The 22,013-nt window shown below is 67.2% G+C and overlaps 3 protein-coding genes across 4 annotated transcripts; 1 reads left to right on the top strand and 2 right to left on the bottom strand.

The window, feature by feature from the left end:
- Positions 1–319: 319 nt before the first annotated feature.
- On the bottom strand, positions 320–7,662 carry C12H9orf50 (chromosome 12 C9orf50 homolog). Its single transcript, XM_062208456.1, has 7 exons — positions 7,173–7,662; positions 6,870–7,047; positions 6,652–6,759; positions 2,718–2,878; positions 823–985; positions 559–733; positions 320–427 (listed from the first exon to the last, which is right to left on the bottom strand). Exons 1-7 carry the CDS (start codon positions 7,660–7,662, stop codon positions 320–322), a joined length of 1,383 nt encoding a protein of 460 aa, XP_062064440.1.
- A 3,282-nt stretch (positions 7,663–10,944) lies between these two features.
- Positions 10,945–16,774, top strand: NTMT1 (N-terminal Xaa-Pro-Lys N-methyltransferase 1). 2 transcript variants are annotated; one of them, XM_062207394.1, is made up of 5 exons: positions 10,945–11,061; positions 13,865–13,998; positions 14,611–14,796; positions 15,305–15,557; positions 16,465–16,774. In XM_062207394.1, the coding sequence occupies exons 3-5, from the start codon at positions 14,635–14,637 to the stop codon at positions 16,719–16,721; spliced, it is 672 nt and encodes a 223-aa protein (XP_062063378.1). In that variant the 5' UTR covers positions 10,945–11,061; positions 13,865–13,998; positions 14,611–14,634; the 3' UTR covers positions 16,722–16,774. The 2 variants fall into 2 exon arrangements, with proteins under 2 accessions (XP_062063378.1, XP_062063379.1); XM_062207395.1 differs by lacking the exon at positions 10,945–11,061 and adding an exon at positions 13,168–13,338.
- Positions 16,775–17,062: 288 nt separating this feature from the next.
- ASB6 (ankyrin repeat and SOCS box containing 6) lies at positions 17,063–21,129 on the bottom strand. Its single transcript, XM_062207392.1, has 6 exons — positions 20,955–21,129; positions 19,802–19,983; positions 19,203–19,309; positions 19,004–19,112; positions 18,520–18,606; positions 17,063–18,434 (listed from the first exon to the last, which is right to left on the bottom strand). Exons 1-6 carry the CDS (start codon positions 21,065–21,067, stop codon positions 17,695–17,697), a joined length of 1,338 nt encoding a protein of 445 aa, XP_062063376.1. The 5' UTR covers positions 21,068–21,129; the 3' UTR covers positions 17,063–17,694.
- Positions 21,130–22,013: the final 884 nt, after the last annotated feature.

Here is a 22,013-nt window from a genome sequence, read left to right as displayed (position 1 = left end):
GCCGCGCCGCGGAGCGGCCACCCTCACTCCCGGGACTTGTGGGCACGTGCAGGGCCCACACCCCCACTGCCAGGTCAGCAGAGCCGGTGGGAGCAGGGCAGTCTTCCAGTGTCCGGCGGGGGTCAGGGCAGGTGCCCGCCCCAGGCCGCTTGGTCCCCATGACTGAGCTGAGCGGCTGGGGCCCCCGCCACTTGGAACAGGCCCTGAACCCCGAGACTGCGGCCCCTGGCGGGCGGACAATCAGGCTCCGGGGGAGGCGGCACTGAGACCTGGTGGCGTTTATTGGAGGGGGGAGGGAGGGGCGCTCCTCGTGGCCGGTTCACCTCTGAGCCCGCTGGGCTGCTGCAGACGGCAGGAGGAGCTGGTAGCCCTTGGGGCGGCCCCGTCTCAAGACGGACTGCAGGACCAGGCCGGGCAGAAAGGACTCCTGGGGGAGAGAGACCGCCAGGTGGGCCCCGCGGCGGCCCACACAACACCCCCTCCCCCGTGGACAGGCCAGCGAGGGGCCGCCCCGAGGGAGAGCCGGCGGGCACACAGCCCGGGAGGGGGCGCCCTCACCAGCTTCTGACTGCAGGAGCTGGGCGCTTTGTCCACCTGCCCCTGGGTGTTGTGGGTGTCCAGGGAGGCCTGGGGGGCCCTTCGCTGCCTCGGGGTGCTGGCCCTGGTGAGGAAAGGCAGCCTGCGGCTCATGGGGGCGTCCTCCGAGAGATGGTCCTGCAGCTCCTGGGCGGGCCTGGGGGAGCAGAGCTGGTGAGCCTGCAGGGGCAAGGAGGGGGCCCGCCCGGCCTGCTCCTCCATCCCTGCCCTCCCCCGAAGCCTCACGGGTCAGGGCAGTCCCAGCGGGAGAGGCTGGCCCTGGCCTGCTCCCTGGCCAGGCAGCTCAGGCTTCTGGGCAGGTGGTCCAGCCATGACTCGATGCTCTGGGACACCTGCTCCGACAGGTCCGGCAAGGTGGGCGTCCTGCTGTCCACGAAGCTCTGCTGGACTGGCAGAAGACGAGGCACAGGTGAGCTCCATGTGCGTGTGCTGGGGGGGGACAGGTGCCTCCGGCCCCACCCCCGGCCCGTCTCCATGGCAACCCCAGGCTGGGTGTTGCTAACTCTTGCACCAACTGTTTGTGCTGTTCTGGCCCAAGCTGTGCCCCTGCTTCTGCTGCAGCCTGGAATGGGACCCTTTCCCCGGGAACCTGGGGGGACGGGGGGAGTGGGGCCTCCCCAGGACTGCCTCAGGGGCAGGCTCTGAGCTGTGCGTCCCCAGTGGGCCCTGGCGCCGCTGTCTCCCATGGGAGCCTTTGCCGCTCGCTGGCCGCCTCTCCTGGGCTCGGGCCATCCTCGGGCTCCGGAGCAGGGCACGCTGGCTTCCCCTCTGCTCTCGGGGCCTTGGTTTCTCCATTAACCCGACACTGCAGCACACCTTCTGGTTCCTCCCACGGCAGCCAAGGCCCCGGGCACAGGGCTTCGCCCACAGCAGGGTCCGAGCTCAGGACGCAGTGCAGGGGCCAGCGCTGTGCTGCCACGCCCGGAGCTCCACTTCCAGCCCAGCTCCCTGCCAATGCGCCGGGGAGGCAGCTCGTGCCCCTGCCAACCACGTGCAAGACCAGGATGGAGCTCCCAGCTCCCGGCTGGCACCTGACTTCAGCTCTGGCTGTTGCAGCCGTTTGGGGAGTGAACCAGCAGCTGGAAGATCTGTGTGCGTGTGTGTGTGTGTGTGTCGCCCTCTGTCGTAAGTATTTTTAAAAAAATTAATACATAGAGCCGGCATTTTGTCACACAGCGGGCATCCCACATGGGCGCCGGTTCGAGTCCCGGCTGCTCCACTCCCGATCCCGCTCCCTGCTAATGTGCCTGGGAAGCACCAGAGGGTGGCCCAAGTGCTTGGGCCCCTGCACCCATGTGAGAGAACCGGGGGGAGTTCCAGGCTCCTGGCTTCGGCTTGCTCTAGCCCTGGCTGTTGGGGCCATCTGGAGAGTGAACCCGTGGCTGGAAGACGATGCTCTCTGAGTCTCTGTCTCAACTGCCTTTCAAGTAAATGAATAAATCTTTCCTAAAAATTAATACATGCATGGCTGCAGGGCACTATGTGTTGGAGCCCTGAGGGCTGCTGGGTCCTGAGAAGGGGCGGGGCCTGTGGTTGGGGGAGGGGTGCAGGAAGGGCAACACCAGGGCAGGGCCGGGGAGCCTCTCCCACTCTGCCCAAAGCCACCCCAGGCCATCCCTGTCCAGAGAGACCAGAGAGACCCAGCTTCCGCCCGGGACCCCAGGCCTGTGTCCAGGCCGGGTGCCGGTGGCCGGGGAGACGGTTCTGTCTCCTGACTCTGTCTGGGCACCTGCTTGGCCTCCACACTCTGGATGTGACAGGAGGAGCTTCGGGGGGCTTCCGGGGGTTTCTGTGCCTTCTCCAGCCCCGGGAAGGCCATGGGGCAAGGAGCCACAGTGGGGGCGCTGTGGGTGCAGACGCAGCATGGCGGGGGGCGGAGGATGGGTTGCCAGAGTCCCGCAGTGGTGGCCAGGCCCGGGCAGCACCATCTCCTAGGCCCCAGCTGCGGCCGCCCCCTGGTGCCACCCATGGGACCCGAAGGTCACCTGTCCCCCAGGCCGGCGGGGTCAGTCCATGTCCCTCCCTCGGGCTTCACTGTGGGGGCCAGGAGCCGCAGCCTCTGCCTGCCCGCTGCGGGCTAGAATGTTCTAGAGCCGGGGTGCCCCGTCCGGCCTGCTCACCTGAGCAGGTGCGCTCCCAGTAGCGCAGGGCAGACTCCCGCAGTGTCTCGTCAGCAAATCGCACGCGGAACGGGCAGCAGCGCCTGCGCGGCCCTGAGCTGTCCCTCTGGGAGCTGTGGGCGAGCGCGGCCTTGAGCTTGGGGGGCTGTGGACTGTGGTGCCTGCTGAGAGAGGCCAGAGGGCCAGGGGAGGCCGGGGCCTGAGCCCAAAGCCCCTGCCCCACGCATCCCCAGACAAGGCCTCCCACCCCGTCCTGGCCACTTCTGGCCCCGCCAGGTGAGGGATCCCAGCGAAGCTGCCATCGTCCCCATTCCCCAGATGAGAACACTGAGGGCAGGGGCTTCACAAGCCCGTGCAGGGTCACCCGGCCGCTGGAGGGCGGGGCCCAGGCTTGCCACCAGGTTGCCAAGTCAGTTAGCAGAGGGAAGACGCGAGCTCAGGAGCTGAGCAGTCCCCACTCCGAGCCTCTGTTCGCTCAGCTGTAAAATGGAGCCGGGAAGACACGAGGTGGGCGGCAGCAGCGTCCAGCCCAGGGGCCGCGTGGCCCGGAGTGGACATCTCCAGCTGGGAGCTGTGTGACCCTGACCTTGGCCGAGGTGTTCTCCTTAGAACTGCCTGCAGCTGCATGGGCTCCGGGAAGCCCTCCTCCCAGGAGTAACTTACCAGGCACCTGCTACAGCCCTGCTACAGTGTTGCCCTGATTGTCAGCCTCCCAGGGCCCCCACCCCACCACGGCTGTGCGATGCACAAGCGCCCTGTTCTGATCCGAACACACCTTTCCGTCCGTGTGGATGCCTCCCCAAGGAAGCAGGCAGCTGGGAGGTGGTCCGGCCAGCGCCTGGCTGCAGGCGGGGGGAACCGGGCCTTCGCCGCTTGTCTGCTCTCTGCTAGCCCCAGCCCCGCCTGCTGGCTGAGATGTTGGGGTGCTTCTTCACTGTGGGGTGCTGCTCAGAGCACCCCCGTGTCTCTCAGAGGACCTACCAGGAGGTCTCACGCCCCTCGGTGGACCGCAGCGTGCACCCTTGACGCGAGAGCCTGTGGCTGCGTCTGTCCCCACTCTTGTTCCCACGTGAAAATGAGACCCACACTTGGCATTTACTGTGTCCTGGGAGAAATCTGTGACTGGGGGGCCTCACGGGTGGAAAGCACCTGGATTGGAAAATGTTTCATTTCTAGCTCTGATCCATCAGTGATGTCTGCCTGAGGAACTGTGTCAGAGCTCAGTGGGGAGGCATCTGTGATCCATTAGTACTGTCTGCCATGGGCACAGGCTGAGAAGGAAGGGTCTGTAGGCTGTGTGTTTGTTCTCCCTGGTCTTTAGACTCACCGGCAGTGTGCTCTTAGCTCTCTCACCCTTCACCCCTGCGTGAGCCTGTTTAAAATTCAGAAATTTTGTTCTGCTTTCTTTCCCCACTCCACTAGAGCTCTGGACAAAGCCCAGGCCTTTCTTTTACCTCTACCCTATTTTAGTTGCTTCAATATTTGACATATAGTGAAACCCAACAGAAGGGAGAAGAAATGAGTGAATGACGGTGGGAGGGGTACGAGGATGGCAGACTGGGAGGGTGGGCTGACAGATGGAGGACTGATGGGTGAGTACATGGAGTCTGGACAGCAGGAGTGGGCGTGAGTGGCTGGGTGGCTGGCTAAGGTCCAGATGGGTGTACAGATTTGTGGGTTGTCTCATGCTTAGATAGGAATGAATGCTGTCCTGGAAGGATTCATAGATGGTGAATCACTGTGTTCACTAATGGATGGACAGAGTGGCAGAAATTTGCAAATAATTGAATGATGGTTACATGGGTGGTGGATGGATGGAGTCCTCGATTCATGATAGATGATTAGATGGGTGGGTGGACAGGTGGGAGGGTGGATGGGTGGATGGGTGAGTGGAGGATGGGCGGAGGGGCGGGTGAATGGGCGGATGGGGGATGGGTAGAGGGATGGGTGGGTGGATGAGTGGGGGATGGGTGGAGAAATTCATAAGTAGGGTGTAGAAGACCTGGTTCATGGATAATGTCCATGTAGGGATGGATGGGTGAGTGGGTGGGTGGATGGATAGGTGGGTGGGTGGGTGAGTGGATGGATGGGTGGATGGATGGAGGGAGGGAGGGAGGGATGGGTGGGTGGATGGGGGGTGGGTAGAGGGATGAATGGGTGAAAGGATGAGTGGGGGATGAGTGGAGGGGCAGGTGAGTGGGTGGATGGATGGATGGATGGGTGGATGAGTGGAGGGATGGGTGAAGAAATTCAGGACCAGGGTATAGAAGACCTGGTTTATGGTGATGTCCTGTAGGGACGGATGGGTGAGTGGGTGGGTGGATGGATAGGTGGGTGGGTGAGTGGATGGATGGGTGGATGGATGGAGGGAGGGAGGGAGGGATGGGTGGGTGGAGGGATGGGTGGGTGGATGGGGGATGGGTAGAGGGATGGATGAGTGAATGGATGAGTGGGGGATGGGTGGAGGGGCAGGTGAGTGGGTGGGTGGAGGGAGGGATGGGTGGATGGAGGGATGGGTGGATGGATAGGTGGGTGGGTGGGTGAGTGGATGGATGGGTAGATGGATGGAGGGAGGGAGGGAGGGATGGGTGGGTGGATGAGTGGGGGATGGTGGAGAAATTCAGGACCAGGGTGTAGAAGACCTGGTTTATGGTGATGTCCATGTAGGGACGGATGGGTGAGTGGGTGGGTGGATGGATAGATGGAGGGAGGGAGGGAGGGAGGGATGGGTGGATGGAGGGATGGGTGGGTGGATGGGGGATGGGTAGAGGGATGGATGAGTGAATGGATGAGTGGGGGATGGGTGGAGGGGCAGGTGAGTGGGTGGGTGGATGGAGGGAGGGATGGGTGGATGAGTGGGGGATGGGTGGAGAAATTCAGGACCAGGGTCTAGAAGACCTGGTTTATGGTGATGTCCATGTAGGGACGGATGGGTGAGTGGGTGGGTGGATGGAGGGAGGGAGGGGTGGGTGGATGAGTGGAGGGATGGGTGGAGAAATTCAGGACCAGGGTGTAGAAGACCTGGTTCATGGATGATGTCCTGTAGGGACGGATGGGTGAGTGGGTGGGTGGATGGATAGATGGAGGGAGGGAGGGAGGGAGGGATGGGTGGGTGGATGGGGGATGGGTGGAGGGGCAGGTGAGTGGGTGGGTGGAGGGAGGGATGGGTGGATGGAGGGATGGGTGGGTGGATGAGTGGGGGATGGGTGGAGGGGCAGGTGAGTGGGTGGGTGGATGGAGGGAGGGATGGGTGGATGAGTGGGGGATGGGTGGAGAAATTCAGGACCAGGGTGTAGAAGACCTGGTTTATGGTGATGTCCTGTAGGGACGGATGGGTGAGTGGGTGGGTGGATGGATAGGTGGGTGGATGGGTGAGTGGAGGGATGGGTGGGTGGATGGAGGGAGGGAGGGATGGGTGAGTGGAGGGATGGGTGGGTGGATGAGTGGGGGATGGTGGAGAAATTCAGGACCAGGGTGTAGAAGACCTGGTTTATGGTGATGTCCATGTAAGGACGGATGGGTGAGTGGGTGGGTGGATGGATAGGTGGGTGGGTGGGTGAGTGGATGGATGGGTGGATGGAGGGAGGGAGGGAGGGAGGGATGGGTGGGTGGATGAGTGGGGGATGGTGGAGAAATTCAGGACCAGGGTGTAGATGACCTGGTTCATGGTGATGTCCATGTAGGGGCGGATGGGTGAGTGGGAGAATGAACACGTGTACAGATTCCCGGCTGAGCTTTGAACGCGCTGGCCGAAGACCTGATTCCTAGACGCATTCCTGTGAGAGGTGACCAACGGTCCTTGAAGGGGTTGAGGCAGGATGTGATCAGCGGATGGATTCATGGATAGACAAGCGGCCGGGCACGCGGACGGATACATGGATGGATTCATGGGTGACAGAGGGCACAGAACAGAGTAAAGGCCGCCCCAACTCACCTCCTGACCCCGGAGAAGGGCGGGTGGTCGCCCCTCGGCGGCCCCAGGGCCGTCAGCTGCTGCTGCAGGATCTTCTTCAGGCTGTCCTGGAGGCACGACGGCTGGGCCCTTGGGGACGGACGAGCCACACCCAGCGTGAGTGGTCAGCGCCACCCGCTCCCCCAGCCTGGGCGCACCCAGCGCAGCCGGGCCCCGGGCGCCAGGCTGGCCACACTCACCGCAGGCGTGGGAGGAACGGGCAGCCGGGACACTGGGCAGAGCCCTGGCCGTGCTCGGATGCGCCCCTTTGGTGCCGCGCCGTCGAGGGTGCTGGGACCCCGCAGGAGGTGGAGGGGACGCTGGGGGGCCTTCGCGGGGGACAGACCGTCCTCGCGGGGGTCTTCCTAGTTACATGGCCTTGGGGACGGTGGGCCAGCCTTCAGAGGGTGGTTCGCGGTGCGGGAGGGCCGGACCCCGGGACCCCAACCCCCGCCAAGGGGAGGTACTCCGCCCCCCACCCCGGGGGGACCCGCGGGCCTCACTCGGCGGCTCCAGCTGCTCCGCACACTTGTCCCGCAGCTGGCACAGGAACTCGCGGAACCTGTTGGGCAGGAGCTCCCCTAGGAGCGCGCCCAGGGAGTCCGGGGCCTCCCCGGCCACTCCCCTGCGGGGTTCCTCGCCCTCTCGGGGCCCGAGACGTCGCGGGGCCGACGCCCGGGACGCGCGGGCAGAGCGCAGAGGCGGCAGCAGCAGCGACTCCAGCACCGAGCGGCTCTGCGGCGGCCGCGGGGTCGCAGCGGCCACGGCCGGCAGGCGCGGCGCAGGGCTCCGGGCGCGCACCGCGGGCTCGGAGTCCCGGTCCTGCCACCACGCGCCGCCGTCCCCCAGGACCCGCGAGCTCCTGGCGCCGCCGCGGGTCGCCCAGGGCTCGAACGGGGTCAGCGTGGGCAGCAGCCGCGGGTCTCTCCGTCGGACGCGGCCGTCGCCGGGGCACCCCTGCGCCGCCCCCGCGTTGGGGTGGCGGCGGAACATGCTGCGGCCCGCGCTGCGCTGGGCTCAGGGCATCCTCACTCCGGCGGGGGCGGCGGGGGCCGCGCGTGGCGCAGCGGCTGCGGAGCCGAGCCCCGGGCCATCGCGCCCAGAGCCGGGTGCTGTGGGTGGTGTGGCTATCGGGGGGTCGCCGCCGCCGGCGCCGCCGACAGCGAGCGGCTTCAGGCTGGAGTCGCTGAGCCTCTCTCAACTCAGCTGAAAATGGTGACGGCGGGAGCCCCCACCTTTGGGGGTTGCTGTGACGTGTAGGTGAGTGAGCACGCATCAATCACGCAGAGGAGGACCGGCACGCGGGCCACGCGCGCCCTTCTCATTACTTAAAAACCCCGCGGGGTAGTTTGGTCCCAGCCTCAGCCTTGGGGCCCGGGGCTACGCGTTCGCTGGGCTCGTTGCCCTGGCCCCGCAGCCAGGGCCTTGTCCCTGGGACCCCGGCCCGTGCGCCTGCCCTTTGGCGGGAGTCCAGTGCCATCGGAGCGCGCACAGCACGCGGAAGGTGGGGGGCGGGGCTTGTTACGGCTGCTAGCGCTCCCCTGGGAGCTAGGAATCCTGAAACTATGTGCCCTAGTCCTATCCCCTCCCCCAGCTCTGACACGGGGGGGGGGGGGTCTCAGAGGCCGCTTTGTCCCCACCACACCGCCCCCACCCCCAAAAGCCCAGATTGTTGTCAGCTGCAAGGGGTCACTCTCACCTTGCCGGGGCTTCTGGTTGGGGTCAGGGCAGGTCTCGTGAGTTTAGAGCCCCCTACCAGGTGGGCCAGCCCTGGGAGAGCCCATCTCCCCTGCCAGGTCTCTCTGCCAGCCCCTCCCCAGTGCCCGCTGCACCTCTGCAGGGTCATTATGATCCGCGCCCCACCCACAGCCATCCAAGGAACACAGCCCCCAAGCCTGGGGTGGAGGGCGGGGCTTGGTCACAGGGGACCCCTGAGATCTAGCCAGGGGCAGGGCCAGATCTGGGAGCTCCGGTGGGTCCTGTCTGGGTAGCTATGCAAGTAGAACTTGCGCCCAGTGGGCCTGGAGGCCAAGAACCAACCGCAAGTCCCTGCTCGGCTTCTCGGCTGTGTCACGATGTACAGGTTTCTCCCACCCCAGGGCTCCGTGGGGAACTCGGCGGGTAGAGAGGTAAGGGTGGGGTGGACAAGTATGTCACTGGCCTTGTCCAAGTTCATAACCTGGGGGCCAGCACTGTGACGTAGCGGGTAAAACCACCACCTGCGCGCTAACATCCCACGTGGGTGCTGGTTCTAGTCCCGGCTGCTCCACTTCCGATCCAGCTCTCTGCTGTGGCCTGGGAAAGCAGTGGGGGATGGCCCAGGTCCTTGGGCCCTGCACTCACGTGGGAGACCCGGAAGAAGCTCCTGGCTCCTGGCTTTGGATCGGCGCGGCTCCAGTGTTGCAGCCTTTTGGGGAGTGAACCAGAGAATGGAAGACTTCTCTCACTCTCTGTCTCTCCCCCTCTCTCTAACTCTGCCTCTCAAATAATAAACATTTTAAAAAAAGTTAATAATCTGAAAATGAAAAAAATGACTTTGTAGTTCAGGTTTTGGGAGGAGGCCCTCGCAGGAGATGGGCTCCGTGTTCTAGAACTGCCTCCCAGCCGGCCGCCAGTGCGTTCCTCGGGAACTTTGCGTTTACAGGGCGAGGTTTCTAAATGGGTGAGGAAAATCAGACAAATCAGATGGTCTTCTCCTTTTTTTTAAAGATTTATTTATTTTATTTGATAGGCAGAGCTAGAGTGAGAGAGCGAGAGAGAGATTTCATCTGCTGGCTCACTTCCAAAATGGCTACGACGGCCAAGGCTGGGCCAGGCCAAAACCAGGAGCCATATGGGTGCTGGGGGCCCAAGCACTTGGCCCCCCCCCGCTGCTTTCCCCTTTGCGTTAGCAGGACGGATGAGAAGTGGAGCAGCCGGGACCAGAACCGGCGCTCAGTGGGATGCTGCTGTCACAGGTGCTGTCTAGGGAGCCCCACAGCCCTCGCGTTCTGCATTTATTATCTACTATGTGCGAGGCTCCGCAGCCGAGGTCTGCCTGGACTGGAGGCGTCCTGCACTGAGCATGTCTGGGGGGGGGACCTGTCCCCCGCCAGGTAACCAGGCACAGCTGGGCCTTTGGGCGCAGGAGGGCTGGGAGCAGAACCCTCCCCAGGAGGATGTAGGCGCCAGCCCCAGAAGTTGCCCAGGGTCTACGCCCGCCTCTTCTTAGAGACGGGGAAGAGGACGCTCGGGAGGGAGGCTGAGATCCTGGGACCCGCGTGTGCCCCAGGACAGCCAGAGGGGAGGTCCCCGCGGGTGTGCGTCAGCGATGGTCAAATGGTCAGCTCCCCCGCGCGCCGTGGCTCCCACTACAGGCACCTCCTGTGTGCTTCGCCAGAGGAGGCTGTGCGGCCGTGACCCCAGGGTGTGTGTCCACCCAAGGTGGACGCGGCGTGACCACAGCTTTCCTTTCCCGAGTTCTGGGCTGAGGCTTTGCCGAGCGTGATGTCAAGGCTGCGCCCTGAGGGCATCAGCACGGCTCAGGGCAGAGCAGGACCCTGCAGGCCCGCTGCCTCAGGACCGGTCCAGAACGTCAGAGATGGGCGACTTCAAACAAAGATGTCAGGTACCTGCCGCAAAGGCAGAGACAGACCCGGACCCACAGGCCTCCTGTCGCCGGCTCATTCCCAAACGCCTCCCCCGCAGCCAGGGCCGGGCCAGGCTGAAGCCAGGAGCCCTGAACGCCACCCATCCGGGTCTCCCACGGGGGCAGCAGGGGCCCAGCCACTTGGGCCACCAGCTGCTGCCCCCCAGGGCTGCACATCAGCGCGGAGGGGGACCCCGGAGTGGACAAGGGCTCAGACCCAGGAGTTCCGATGGGGAACGTGGGTGCCCCAAGGCCAACCTCGTACCGCCAACTTCACGCCCTGGGAATGCTTATTTGGGCTGGAAACCCCTTAGCTCCGCCAAGGGAATCCCTTCCTCCCCTCCCCTCTCTCTCTCTCTCTCTCTCTCTCTCTCTCTCTCATCGGCATATCACTTTAAGGTGCCGGGGGGGATGGGCTGGACTGAAGACAATGGCTTCTCTCCCTTTCTCCTCAAAGGGGAGCCCACAGAATGCTCGTCTTCACAAGTCCAGACGGGTGCGGCGAGACGGCCACACCGCGCGAACCTCCCACGGCCGGCAGCGGACCCGGAGCCCGCGGGGCGGGGCGAGCCGGCCGCGGGGCGGAGCCAGCTGCGGCCCCGCCCCCGCGCCCGGAAGTGACGTCGGCGGACAAAGGCAGCGCGCGCCGCCCGCCGTTGCGGCTGCTCGTGGAGTGGCGGAGCTGCCGCGGGTCCGTGCGGCCGGGGAGGGGGTCTTCGCCGCCGCCGCCCTCGTCTCCTGGGCCGCGGGAGCCCCCGCCCGGGGTGAGTAGCGCGGTGCGGAGCGGAGCGGCGAGGCCCGGCTCGTCACGTGACCCCGGCGCGGGCCCCACGTGCGCGTCCCCGGGAGGCCGGGGCTGACCCGGCCAGGGCCCGGGCGGAGCCCCCTCCGGGCAGTGGGGCTCCGGGGGCCGCTCCCCGGCGTGGGCGTGGGCAGCGCGGCCGCTGTCGTGTTTGGCCCCGGCCCGGCCGCGGCGAGGGGCCCTTGGGGCCAAGGTCAGCGTGCTTTCGGGGCGGCGGCCGTGTCCGGGAGCCCAGGCCGCGCTGCCCAGCGGCCGCGCGATCCCTCCTCTCGGGCCGCAGCGCCGGGGCGTGGCGGGGTGGCCGCGGGAGGGGAGCGTGGAGTGGTGACCCGGGGGGCGGCCCGGGCCCCGGAGGGACCTGGGCGCCCGTGGCTCCCGTCGGGGGCTGCCCTGGCGCTCCCGCCCTGCGAGGGGCCGCAGGCCGCCCCGGCCTGGCCGTCTTAGCTGTGCCCGGCGCTCGCGGTTTGCTGGGCGTTTGATGCGCTTCTGTCACGCGCGGGGAATCTCGCTGGACAGGGGTCTCAGCTGCGGCGAGTTTGGCCTCGGCGCTGTGTGGAGCCCTTTCAGCTTCTTCGTGCTCACTTTTTAAAGATTTATTTATTTGAAAGTCAGAGAGAGAGAGGTCTTCCATCCGCTGGTTCACTCCCCCAGATGGATGCAACAGTCAGGGCTGGGCCAGGCTGAAGCCAGGAGCCAGGAGCTTCTTCTGGGTCTCCCACGTGGGTGCAGGGGCCCAAGGACCTGGGCCATCTTCCACTGCTTTCCCAGGCCACAGCAGAGAGCTGGATCGGAAGTGGAGCAGCCGGGACCAGAACCGGCGCCCATACGGGATGCTGGCACGGCAGGCGGCAGCTCCACCCACTGCGCCACAGCTCTGCCCCAACACTGGTGATTTTAAAGAAGGCACTGCAGGCGGACTAGGCCACAGCGCCGGCCCTGTGCTCACTTCAGCCTTTCCGGAGTCATGCCGCCGAGGGAGAGTGATGCCCGGGGTCTCCCACCCTGTGGGGCCCTGGCTCCTTTTAAATTTTGCCTTCCCTCCTACCCCCCTTGCACGTCTGACACACGTGCAGGTGCTGCCCACGCAGGCCCAGGGAGCAGCGCCCTGCCAGTGAGACACGCGTGGCTCCAGGGAGGAGCGCGGTAGCAGCTGGGGCTGCCCCGAAGGCCTCGGAGCGGGGTTGGGGGGGCAGCAGGCAGACGGCCCCAGCGTGTGGGTGACATTGTCCTCCGAGGGGCTGGTGGTCGCTGGTCCTCCCTGAGCTGGCCCAGGTGTGCGGAGCCCTGGAGCCGTGCGTGGCTGCCGGGAGGAGCGTGGTAGCAGCTGGGGCAGAATGAACCGGGTCCCGTGGAGAGAACAGAGGTTCCCGTGACGCCGGCCTCGGCGCGGGGTCCGCGCACGGCAGGAGGCAGGCAGGAGGCAGGCGGACGGGGACGCTGAACTGCATTCCGGAATAAACCTGGAGCCCAGCTCTGCGGGTGGCTCAGCGTCCCGGGGCCCCACCTGGGGTCGTTGCCAGCCCACAGGCTTGGGGCGCGGGTTAGAGACCCTGCGCCCCTGGAACCCTGGGGCAGGCGTGTGAGCAGACGTCAGCGCCACACCGGCCGCCCTGGTGCACTCCTAGCGTCTGTGCGAGTGGATTCAGGGGCCTTGACGTTTAGGCATCCCGTCGTGTAAGGCTTTTGGTAAAGCAAAAACTCGCAGTCGGGAGGGGCCGTCAGCGTCCGCGTCCTGGGTGCTTGGGATTTTCGTAGAAACGGGGAGTGGCCAGAGCCACACGGAGCTCAGCTCATCGTCTCCTGTGTTGAACGCGCCGCTCGGCGACTGGTAGACAGGCGTGTACGCACACTCACACACACGCCCCCTCGCACTCACTCCAGGTGCTGCACTCTGCGTACAAGGCCCCTGGACCTGGGTGGGTGCGCCCCCTGCCTCGGGTCACGCTGGCTGCACGGCGGGCCATCGGTGTCAGCAGCACTCACATGGCTGCCTGCCCTGTGACAGGTGTCGTGGCCACTGGCGCCCTTGCCTCTGCCGCCGCAGGTGCCGGGTGCCTGGGGAGGCGCTGAGGTGCTCGGTCTCCGTGTGCCGCCGGCTGTGCACCCGGGCGGGGGGGCCCAGCCTCTTGCCCGTCTTGTTCTCCGTAGGCTCAGCCACACTCCTCTGCCACTGTCCGTGCCCCCACTCCCACCCCCAGCCCCGCGAGCCTCGTTTTTCCGGGCGCAGCCCCATCCCCCGGTAAGAAAGGGCCCCTCCGTCCTTGGGGCTTCCACAGCTCTCGGACCCCGGGAACCCTCGTCTTCCTGCCGTGGGTTCCAGTCGGTTACGATTTTCCTCCTTAGTCGGACTGCAAGCTCTCTGGGGGCCCGTGAGCCCACCACTGCACCCGGAATGGTGCCCTGACCTTGCCAGTGTCCCGGGAAAGACGCCGTTTTCCGACTGGCCAGTGGGAGGGGCTGGAGGGGCCCCCTGCCTGGCCACGTGGCTGGTCTCCCTCACGCGTCAGCGTCTGCCCCTGCAGGCTGCAGAAGCACAGATCTGTCTCAAGTCCACTGCTCTTGTTTTCTTTGTTTAAAGATTATTTTTTGGAGAGGCAGAGTTATAGAGAGAGAGAGGGAGAGACAGAGAGAGGTCTTCCATCCGCTGGATCACTCCCCAAATGGCTGCAGTGGCCAAGGCTGGGCTGGAGCCAGGAGCTTCTTCTGGGTCTCCCACGCGGGTGCAGGGGCCCAAGCACTTGGGCCATCTTCCACTGCTTTCCCAGGCCACAGCAGAGAGCTGGATCAGAAGAGGAGCAGCCGGGACTCGAACCAGTGCCTATATGGGATGCTAGTGCCACAGGTGGCGACTTTACCTGCAACGCCACAGTGCCAGCCCCAGGTTCATTGTTCGTTAAAGGTAAATCTAAATGCTAAACCAGACCCACAGTGGCCCTCTGGGGGGGGGTCTATTTTTTTTTTTCTTTCTTTTTTGAAAGCCAGAGTTAGAGAAAGCTTCTATCTGCTAGTTCACTCCCCAAATGACCCTAGCAACCAGGTCTGAGCCAGCAGCTCCACCCTGGTCTCCCACGTGGGTCCAGGGGCCACGCACCGTCTCCCAGGTGCAGTAGTAGGCAGCTGGGTCAGGAGCCAGGCAGCCGGACTCCAGCTGGCGCTGGGCTGTGCTCTCCGCCCGCCCTGCCCTCTGGGAGCTGCAGCCCCTCTGCCTGGCCAGCCACCGCTAGGGGGCGCTCTTCCCGCACCTCGCTTGTGGGTCCCAGGTGCGGCTGCTTTTCTGCGTGGCCTCTCCCACTCCTGACAGGGGTGGGAGGGCCGAGGGCTCCCCGGCTCAGCAGGAGTGTCCACAGCGTCCTGCCGCAGCCCACCTCTCCCTTGATCTCGGGGTCTGCTCTCTGGGGTGACGCCGAGGACGGCAGCAGAGGCCGGACACTGGGCCTCGCTCTGATACGTGGGAGGGAGCCGGTGCTGCCGGCGCAGGGCAGGGCGGCTCACCCCCCCTCCCCTCACTCAGGAGGGGCGCTGAGACGGGGCCAGCATGACGAGCGAGGTGATCGAAGACGAGAAGCAGTTCTACTCCAAGGCCGAGACGTACTGGAAGCAGATCCCGCCCACGGTGGACGGCATGCTCGGGGGGTACGGCCACATCTCCAGCATCGACATCACCAGCTCCCGGAAGTTCCTGCAGAGGTTTCTCAGGGTAGGCAGGTGTGCTGGCTCCGCGCGGGGCCGCCGGCATCTCTGGGTGCCTCCCACCACGACAGGCCGGGGGTGGCATCACGGGCCGTGGTCTGGCTTCTGGACCGTGGCCTTTGCCTCGAGAGCCGCCTGTGGTGCTGGCTGTCAGGTTCCCGGGTGGAGCAGGCCCGTCAGGCCGCGCAGCTTGCCAGGACGGTAGCTGTCCTCTGCTGTGGCGTGTGCTGCCCGCCCCTCCTCCCTCTGTGCCAGGCTGTGTGGGGTCTTCGGGAAGGAGCCCGCCCCTCCGCGAGCACCGGAGGCTGCTGCTTGCCCACCTTCCCTCCCTTTCCCCTCTCCCTTCCCGGCCCGTCTGTCCCCTCGCTGGGGTCCCAGGAGAGAGGAGACCAGTGTACCCGAGTTGCCCCACTGATGTGGGAGGGAGCCCCCGACCTCCCCGCAGGGCGAGCTGTGGCCTGCCCCCGCCGAGCCCACGAGGGAGGCCCCTTGCTATGAGGCTGCCTGCTCTGTAGGACGGCCCGAACAAGACGGGGACGTCCTACGCGCTGGACTGCGGCGCCGGCATCGGGAGGATCACCAAGCGGCTGCTCCTGCCGCTCTTCCGAGTGGTGGACATGGTGGACGTGACGGAGGGCTTCCTGGCTGAAGCCAAGACCTACCTGGGCGAGGAGGGCAAGAGGGTGCGCAACTACTTCTGCTGCGGCCTGCAGGACTTCAGCCCCGCGCCCGGCTCCTACGACGTCATCTGGATCCAGTGGGTGATAGGTGAGGCCCCGCCCACCGCTCAGGCTCCCCGCTGGCCTTGGGAGCTGGGTCCTGCTCCTGCGGCCAGGGGCCCGGCAGAGACACCCTGGTCTCTGGGGCTCCCCGGCGCCAGGGGAGGCCCTGCCCACTGGGGGTAGTTCTTGTTGAAAACGATTTAAGATTGGAAAGGCAGAGGGACAGGGAAGGATCTGTCTGCTGGCTCCCTGCCCAAATGGCCACAGCAGCCGGGGCTGGGCCAGGGCAGAGCCTGGGGCTCCATCGGGTCTCCCACGCGGGTGCAGGGCCCAAGCACTCCGGCCTCCTCTGCTGCTTTGCCAGGTGCATCAGCAGGGAGCTGGATCAGAAGTGGAGCAGCCAGGACTCGAACCAGTGCTCAGGATGGGGAACGCTGGCGTGGCGAGCAGTGGCTTTACCTGGGCCACAGTGCCAGGCCAGTTGTTGGGAAATGTGCCCAGTAGCTTAACTATTGAGATGGAAACGTGAGTTTTCTAAGGGTTTTTGAAACTGAGATGAAAAGGCTAGACTGTGACTGAGCGGTCCCAGCGCTTGGCTGTGCCGCCCCCCGCAGCTCACCCAGCACGCTGGGCCGTGCCCCGGCTGCCGACCCCACGGCAGGCACCTGTGGCAGCAGCCAGCCACCCTGGGGCCGTGGCCCCTGGTCACAGGAAGCCTCGTGGACATGGTGTGGGAGGGAGGATCCGACACTCAGACCCGGAGTGCTGCCTGGGGCTGGTGGACACGGCTGGCGGGACCGCGGCCAGGATCTGCTTCCGGCCAGCTGGCTTCTGTGCCGGGTTCCTCCTGCACGAAGGGGGCCCGGATGGGACAACCCCGGGTGGTTCTGAGGGCCGAGTGGCCCGGGGGGGGCGCCGGGGCGCCGGGCTCACCGTGCCCTCCCGCCCCACAGGACACCTGACGGACGAGCACCTGGCCGAGTTCTTGCGGCGCTGTAAGCGGGGCCTGCGTCCCAACGGCATCATCGTCATCAAGGACAACATGGCCCAGGAGGGCGTGATCCTGGACGACGTGGACAGCAGCGTGTGCCGCGCGCTGGCCGTGGTGCGTGCGCTGATCCGCAGCGCGGGCCTCAGCCTCCTGGCCGAGGAGCGGCAGGAGAACCTGCCCGACGAGATCTACCACGTCTACAGCCTGGCCCTGAGATGAGGGCGCCGGGGCGGGGGCTTCGTGGCTGCTAAATACACGCGTGTGCGTCCGCACGGTGCCGGCTCTTCTTCAACAGGCGCTGGGGGTCGGGCAGCGCGGCCTGTGGGCCAGTGCTCCCACGTGGAGTCGGTGATCCTCCCAAAGCCTTGGGCAGAGGGGAAAGACCGGCACTTGGTTGCCAAGGTCACCCCAAGGGCGGGGCGCCAGGCTGGGTGGCCCCGTCAGATGGTGCCATGGGGGCAAACGTGTCCCAGCAGCCTGCGTGTGGCCTCCCTCCTGGCCGTGATGGGGCTCTGCCGTGGCGGCACTGGGAGGCCCTGGTGTAGACCGGTGTTCTAGGGACGCACAGCACCCCCTCGCTCCACACTGGCTGCTGTGGGATTTTTCACCTTGAACTTGCATGGGGAGAGCCAGAAATGCTACCCAGGAACCCTCGAGGCCGAGACTTGGTTTAATCTTATGATATAAATAAAGCACTCCCGAAGGATTCACACAATTCAGTGGCCCACGTGATTCAGAAGCGGCCTCCAGGAGCCTGGCTCGGGACGGGGCCGTCCACTCATGGACCCACCTGCTCCATTAGGCCCCCTTGGGGAGCCTCTCCCTGTGGGCACTTCTTAGCAGAGGGCGTGGTCCCCAACCAGGTCTGGCACCAGTGGAGCTGCTGCGGGAGCACAGCCGGGTACCTTGGCCCAGAGATGAGGCCACGAAGGTTGGCCCAGCTCCCAGCACCAGCCGGAGACTACAGTGGCCAGGGCGCCTTTCCCCAGCTCACGGAGCGCGCTGCCTTGAGAGATGGGGTCTGCGAGAGCAGGGCGGAGCCCTTCCCGCAGGGCAGGTCACTGTGTCCCCGTGGTGCTGGGGGCGCCCCTGCCCCCGCCGTGCCCTGGTGTGGACACTCCACCCTTTCTCTACTGTGGCTGCTGCCGGGGGAGAGGGAAGGCACGGCCTCTCCCCGCGGGCAAGGACCAGGTCAGAGTGCCCGCCCCATGGCTGTCCCAAGTGGCCCGAAGCCGCCGGGGCCCCGCTCCGCAGCCGGGGACGCCGAGACGTCCTCTTCGACGGCGCCGCCGTGCTCGCTGAGGAGGTACCACTTCAGCCGGTCCGGCAGGGGCAGGGCCTGCACCTTGGCGTCCACGGGCCACGGCTGCAGGTGCAGCCGGATGCACACGCGGCACAGGTGCCTGAGGGGCGGGGGGCAGCGCTCCAGCTGCCGCAGGGAGCCGTGCAGGGCCTGCACCTTGCCCGCCAGGCTGCCCTCCGGGTGGATGTCGAAGTTCTCGGGCAGCTGGAGCTTGCGGGAGTTGGTCACCATGAGGTCCAGGACGGTCTCGGCCTTGCGCAGGAGGTCCGCGTGGCTCTTGTCCTCGGGGCAGTCTGGGTGCGAGCAGAGCCGCTCGAAGACGATGTGGAAGCCGGACCAGCAGGAGGCGCCGTGCAGGGAGCAGTTGTAGGCGGCCCCCGACTCCAGCAGGAAGCGCAGCAGGGGGAAGTGCAGCTTGAAGCTCTTGAGGCAGACGTAGGTGAGGGACTCGTGGGCGGGGCAGCGGCTGGGGTCGGCGCCGTGGGCCAGCAGCAGCTGCGTGACTTGGAAGCAGAAGCGGCGGATCATGGGCGACTCCTCGACGTCCCCGCACACGGTCTCCTCCAGCAGGAAGATGATGCAAGTGAACACCGTGTCCCCGTCCTTGGTGGTGGCCGTCACGTCCGCCCCTGGACGGACAACAGAGGGTGGGGGCGTGGCCCGGAGGCGGGGACGAGGAGCGGGGGGGGGGGGGGGGGGCGGGGGGGGCCTCACCTCCTTCCAGTAAGAGCCGGATGTTCTCCGTGTTGTGGATCTGCACGCCGTCACTGCTGGCCAGCGCATGGAGCAGAGCCGTCTTCCCTGGAAGGGGTGCGGGGTAGAGGGGAGCGGGCGGCCAGGGAGCCAGGTCAGGGCCACCCCACAGGTGCAGGTCCCCGAGAGCACTAGGGACTGAGGGGTGGCTCCCGGCTTTCCTGCCCCCACAGTGGGAGAGGAAGGGGTCCTCTGGCCCCAAGGTGCTCCCTGAGGCCTGGGCTGGGTCTGCCCGACAGGAAGCCACGGCTCGCCCTGGTGGCACCTGTGGGGCTGGCACGGGCACAGCGACCACGTGGCCTGTCTAAAGCCCCTCGACTACCAGAGGTTGGCAAAGTCCACCTGCGCACCCACCGTGCAGTGACCAGTCGGGGTCGGGGCCGGGGCACCCTGCCACTGGTGGTCCTGGGCCCAGGCCGCCCGCCATCACGCGGGAGGCACCCACCGTGCTTGTCGGCTGCGTTGACGTCTGCGCCAAGGTCCAGGAGCCGCTGCAGGCAGGGCAGGCGCTCGGGCTCCTCGCTGGCCAGGTCCAGGGGGCTGCTCTCATGGATCTGGACCGACAGCATGGGGCAGGTTGGCCTGGAGGCCTGCCGGGGCCCCCAGCCCCTCACCCCGGGAAGCAGGCTGGTCCCGGCGCGTACCCGGTCCCTGCGATTGATGTTGGCCCCGTGGCGCACCAGCAGCTCCACCATGTCGGGCTGGTTCCGCAGCACGGCGATGTGCAGGGCCGTGTAGTAGGTCACCGGGTCTGCAGGCACAGCCCGGGGCAGCTCAGCACCCAGGCCCGGCTCTCCTGTCTGCTCCAGGCAGGAGCCAAGGGCCAGGGCTGCCCTGCCCGTCCCCACGGAGGTCAGGACACAGCATCTGACCCCCTTGGGCTTTAGCTCCTGCTAAAATAGGGCCAGGTGGGGCCTCTCCCCTAGAGACCTCTGGGGGCAGCACTACCTGGCCCCCAAGCCTCGGGGCCAGGGGCTCAGAGGGGGAGGGAGACGGGCTGGGCTGAAACCTGGGGCATCAGAACCCCTCTGCCTGCCCGCCCTGCCCCCGCCGCCCCTGCACCGCGGCTCGGAGGAGCTGCCGGCTCCGGGCACAAGGCCAGCTGCCGCGTCTGCACGCGCGTGGGCGCTGAGGGCCGGCCGCTCTGCCGAGTCAGCAGCCGGCCCGCTCTGCCCGCGGTCAGGGCCACCAGCGAGCTCCCCAGGGAATGGCCGCCCGCCGCCCCCAGGGGGCCCCGGCTGACCTTCGAAGTTGAGGTTGGCCCCGTGCCGCAGGAGGACGTCGGCCGCCCGCGTCAGCCCCAGCTCGGCCATCTTGAGCAGCGCGTTGCTCACGCCCTCCTGGTAGAACGGGGAGTGGGTCTTCCGCTCCAGCAGCTCGGTGAGGACGCGCAGCCGGCCCTCCTCGCTGGCCACATAGCCGGGCCTGGGGCAGGCGGAGAGGGGGAGGCCTGTGAGGCAGCAGCCGCGGCGGCGCCCAGGCAGGGGCGGCTCCCAGCACTGCAGGGAACCCTAGGGGCCAGAGCTGCCGTCAGCCCCGAGCACAGGGTCCCCGTGCACCTGTCCCCTCTGCGTTGCCACCAAGCACCTGAGGGGACCAGGAACGACGCCCTCGGCTCACAGCCTGGGAGGTGCGAGCCAGGGCTGGGCAGCGCCCCCCGTGAGAGCAGTGACCAGGGATGGAGGGCGGACACAGCGGGCAGCGCCTGGGCCCCACCCCGGCCACAGCGACCTGCCCAGGGCGGCTCCCCGCGAGGCCCACGTCCATCTCAAGTGCGGGACTCGGGCCTGGGCGCCGGCTCGCCCTGGGGCAGGCGCACGAGCACACGCGGAGCCTGCAGGCCCCGGCACTGCCCGCGAAGCTCGGCTCTGACGACGCCCCCTCTCCAGGGCTGCTCCCCTCCCCCGCGGGCTCCCGCTTATCCTCCCGCACCCGCCCTGCCCTGAGCGCCCATCTGGAACAGCGCGCGCACGGCGGCTGGGCCCGCCCTGCCCTCTCCCTCCACGGGCATCCCGCACCGCGCTGCGGAGCCCCGCAGCCAGGGCTGCAGCGTCCACCCGAGGACCACCGTGGCGGAGCCCCGCGGGCGACCCCCCGCACCCGCACCGCGACCCCTACGCAGCCTCTCCCCCTGGCATCGGCACCGGCAGGCTGGGGCCCGCCCTGCGCGCACGACAAGTCGCAAACTCGGCGACCACGGGCTGCTCCCGGGGGAGACCGCAGGGCGGGGCCCGGGCCCGGGCCGCACTGTCCGGCCCTCCCCAGCCGCGGCCAGCGCGGACCGGGAGCGCCCCGCAAAGGGCGGCCTCTGCGCGCGCACAGCGCGGCACACGGCCGCCCCGGCCTCGCCAAGCGGCGAGCGACCACGCGCGACGCAGCCCGCAGGGCCGAGTTACCCGCCCGGGGGCTCCTGCCGCTCGGGGTCCTGGATGCCCAGGGCGCCGAGGATCGCCTCCACCAGCGGCTGGTACTCGAAGATGATCCTGCGGAAGCCGTGCAGGAACGGCATGGCGGCGGCCGCGCCTCCCCGCCGAGGCCGACACGGAGCCCGGGCGCGCTGCGGCGGCTACAGGTCCCGCGGCGGGCCCGGCGGCTGCAGCCCTCGCTCCGGCCCCGTCCGCCGCCCCAGCAGCGGCCCCGCGCCGGAAGTGAGCCTCCCACTTCCGGCCCGCGCCGCGCAGGGCCCCGTGCTCGCGCGGCGGGAGCGCCCCCTGCCGGGCGGAGGACCGAAGCGCGCGCGCGCACCACCCCGCGGAGGGCCCCGCCCAGTGAGTCCCGGCGCGGACCCGAGCCCGAGGCGGGCCCGCCCCCGCGCACCCCCAGCCCTGCCCGGCCTCCGAGTGGACCGGTCAGGGGCGTCCGGCCGAGTCCTCACCCTCCGTCCGCGGCCGCCTGCTCCTTCCTGCCGCGGGGGACGCTGCGGACTTGACTTTCCTCATCTGGGAAATGGGGATAGGGCAGCCTCCTGAGGCCCCGGGGCCGGCGCTCTGCTAGTGCGGGCGGTGCAGACGTCGGGAGGGAAAAACCTTCGCCCCCGGCATTGTGTTGGGGGTCGGAAACGTGTGCCCTGCCCCCGCTTTGAGGGAGGGTCCAGCCTCCTCCCCGCAACAAGACCCTGGCTGGTGCCGCCCCCCCACGGGCACCTGGGGCAGGGCCAGGCTCCGGCACACAGGGCAGAGCCGGGGGCCCCCCAGTCTGAGCCCCGAGTGTCTGCCGGGGACCCCGGAGCACGTGAGGGCACAGGGCCCCTAGGATGGGGAATTGGGGGGTGCTGAGCTCCCCAGGACAAAGCCGTGCGCGGGTAGCCACGCGTGCTCCCAGGGGCAGGGCCCTTGGCAGCCCCTGCCAGCTCCTGGAGCCCCCGGCTCCGCCCTCCTCTGCCCGCACCGGCCGCCCCCTGCCCGCCCTAGCCTGCATGGCCTCATCTCCCTCCCAGGAGGCCGCGTCCCAGGTGG

The sequence above is a fragment of the Lepus europaeus genome, chromosome 12 (assembly GCF_033115175.1).
Source record: "Lepus europaeus isolate LE1 chromosome 12, mLepTim1.pri, whole genome shotgun sequence".
Lineage (NCBI taxonomy): Eukaryota > Metazoa > Chordata > Mammalia > Lagomorpha > Leporidae > Lepus > Lepus europaeus.
Note: the sequence above shows the minus strand (reverse complement) of the source record. Positions and strands in the feature narration are given on the sequence as shown.

What these genes read in the sequence shown, in the direction of transcription:
- C12H9orf50 (XM_062208456.1), bottom strand. Translation starts at nt 7,662, where the DNA reads ATGTTCCGCCGCCACCCCAACGCGGGGGCGGCGCAGGGGTGCCCCGGC. An exon ending in CCGTTCCTCCCACGCCTGCG is followed by an intron (nt 6,760 to 6,869) that starts GTGAGTGTGGCC and finishes TCCGTCCCCAAG; the next exon opens with GGCCCAGCCGTCGTGCCTCC. An exon ending in CCCTTCTCCGGGGTCAGGAG is followed by an intron (nt 2,879 to 6,651) that starts GTGAGTTGGGGC and finishes CTCTCTCAGCAG; the next exon opens with GCACCACAGTCCACAGCCCC.
- NTMT1 (XM_062207394.1), top strand. Translation starts at nt 14,635, where the DNA reads ATGACGAGCGAGGTGATCGAAGACGAGAAGCAGTTCTACTCCAAGGCC. An exon ending in TCCTGCAGAGGTTTCTCAGG is followed by an intron (nt 14,797 to 15,304) that starts GTAGGCAGGTGT and finishes CCTGCTCTGTAG; the next exon opens with GACGGCCCGAACAAGACGGG. An exon ending in CTGGATCCAGTGGGTGATAG is followed by an intron (nt 15,558 to 16,464) that starts GTGAGGCCCCGC and finishes CCCGCCCCACAG; the next exon opens with GACACCTGACGGACGAGCAC.
- ASB6 (XM_062207392.1), bottom strand. Translation starts at nt 21,067, where the DNA reads ATGCCGTTCCTGCACGGCTTCCGCAGGATCATCTTCGAGTACCAGCCG. An exon ending in GGCCAACCTCAACTTCGAAG is followed by an intron (nt 19,310 to 19,801) that starts GTCAGCCGGGGC and finishes CTGTGCCTGCAG; the next exon opens with ACCCGGTGACCTACTACACG. An exon ending in CCGGCTCTTACTGGAAGGAG is followed by an intron (nt 18,435 to 18,519) that starts GTGAGGCCCCCC and finishes TTGTCCGTCCAG; the next exon opens with GGGCGGACGTGACGGCCACC.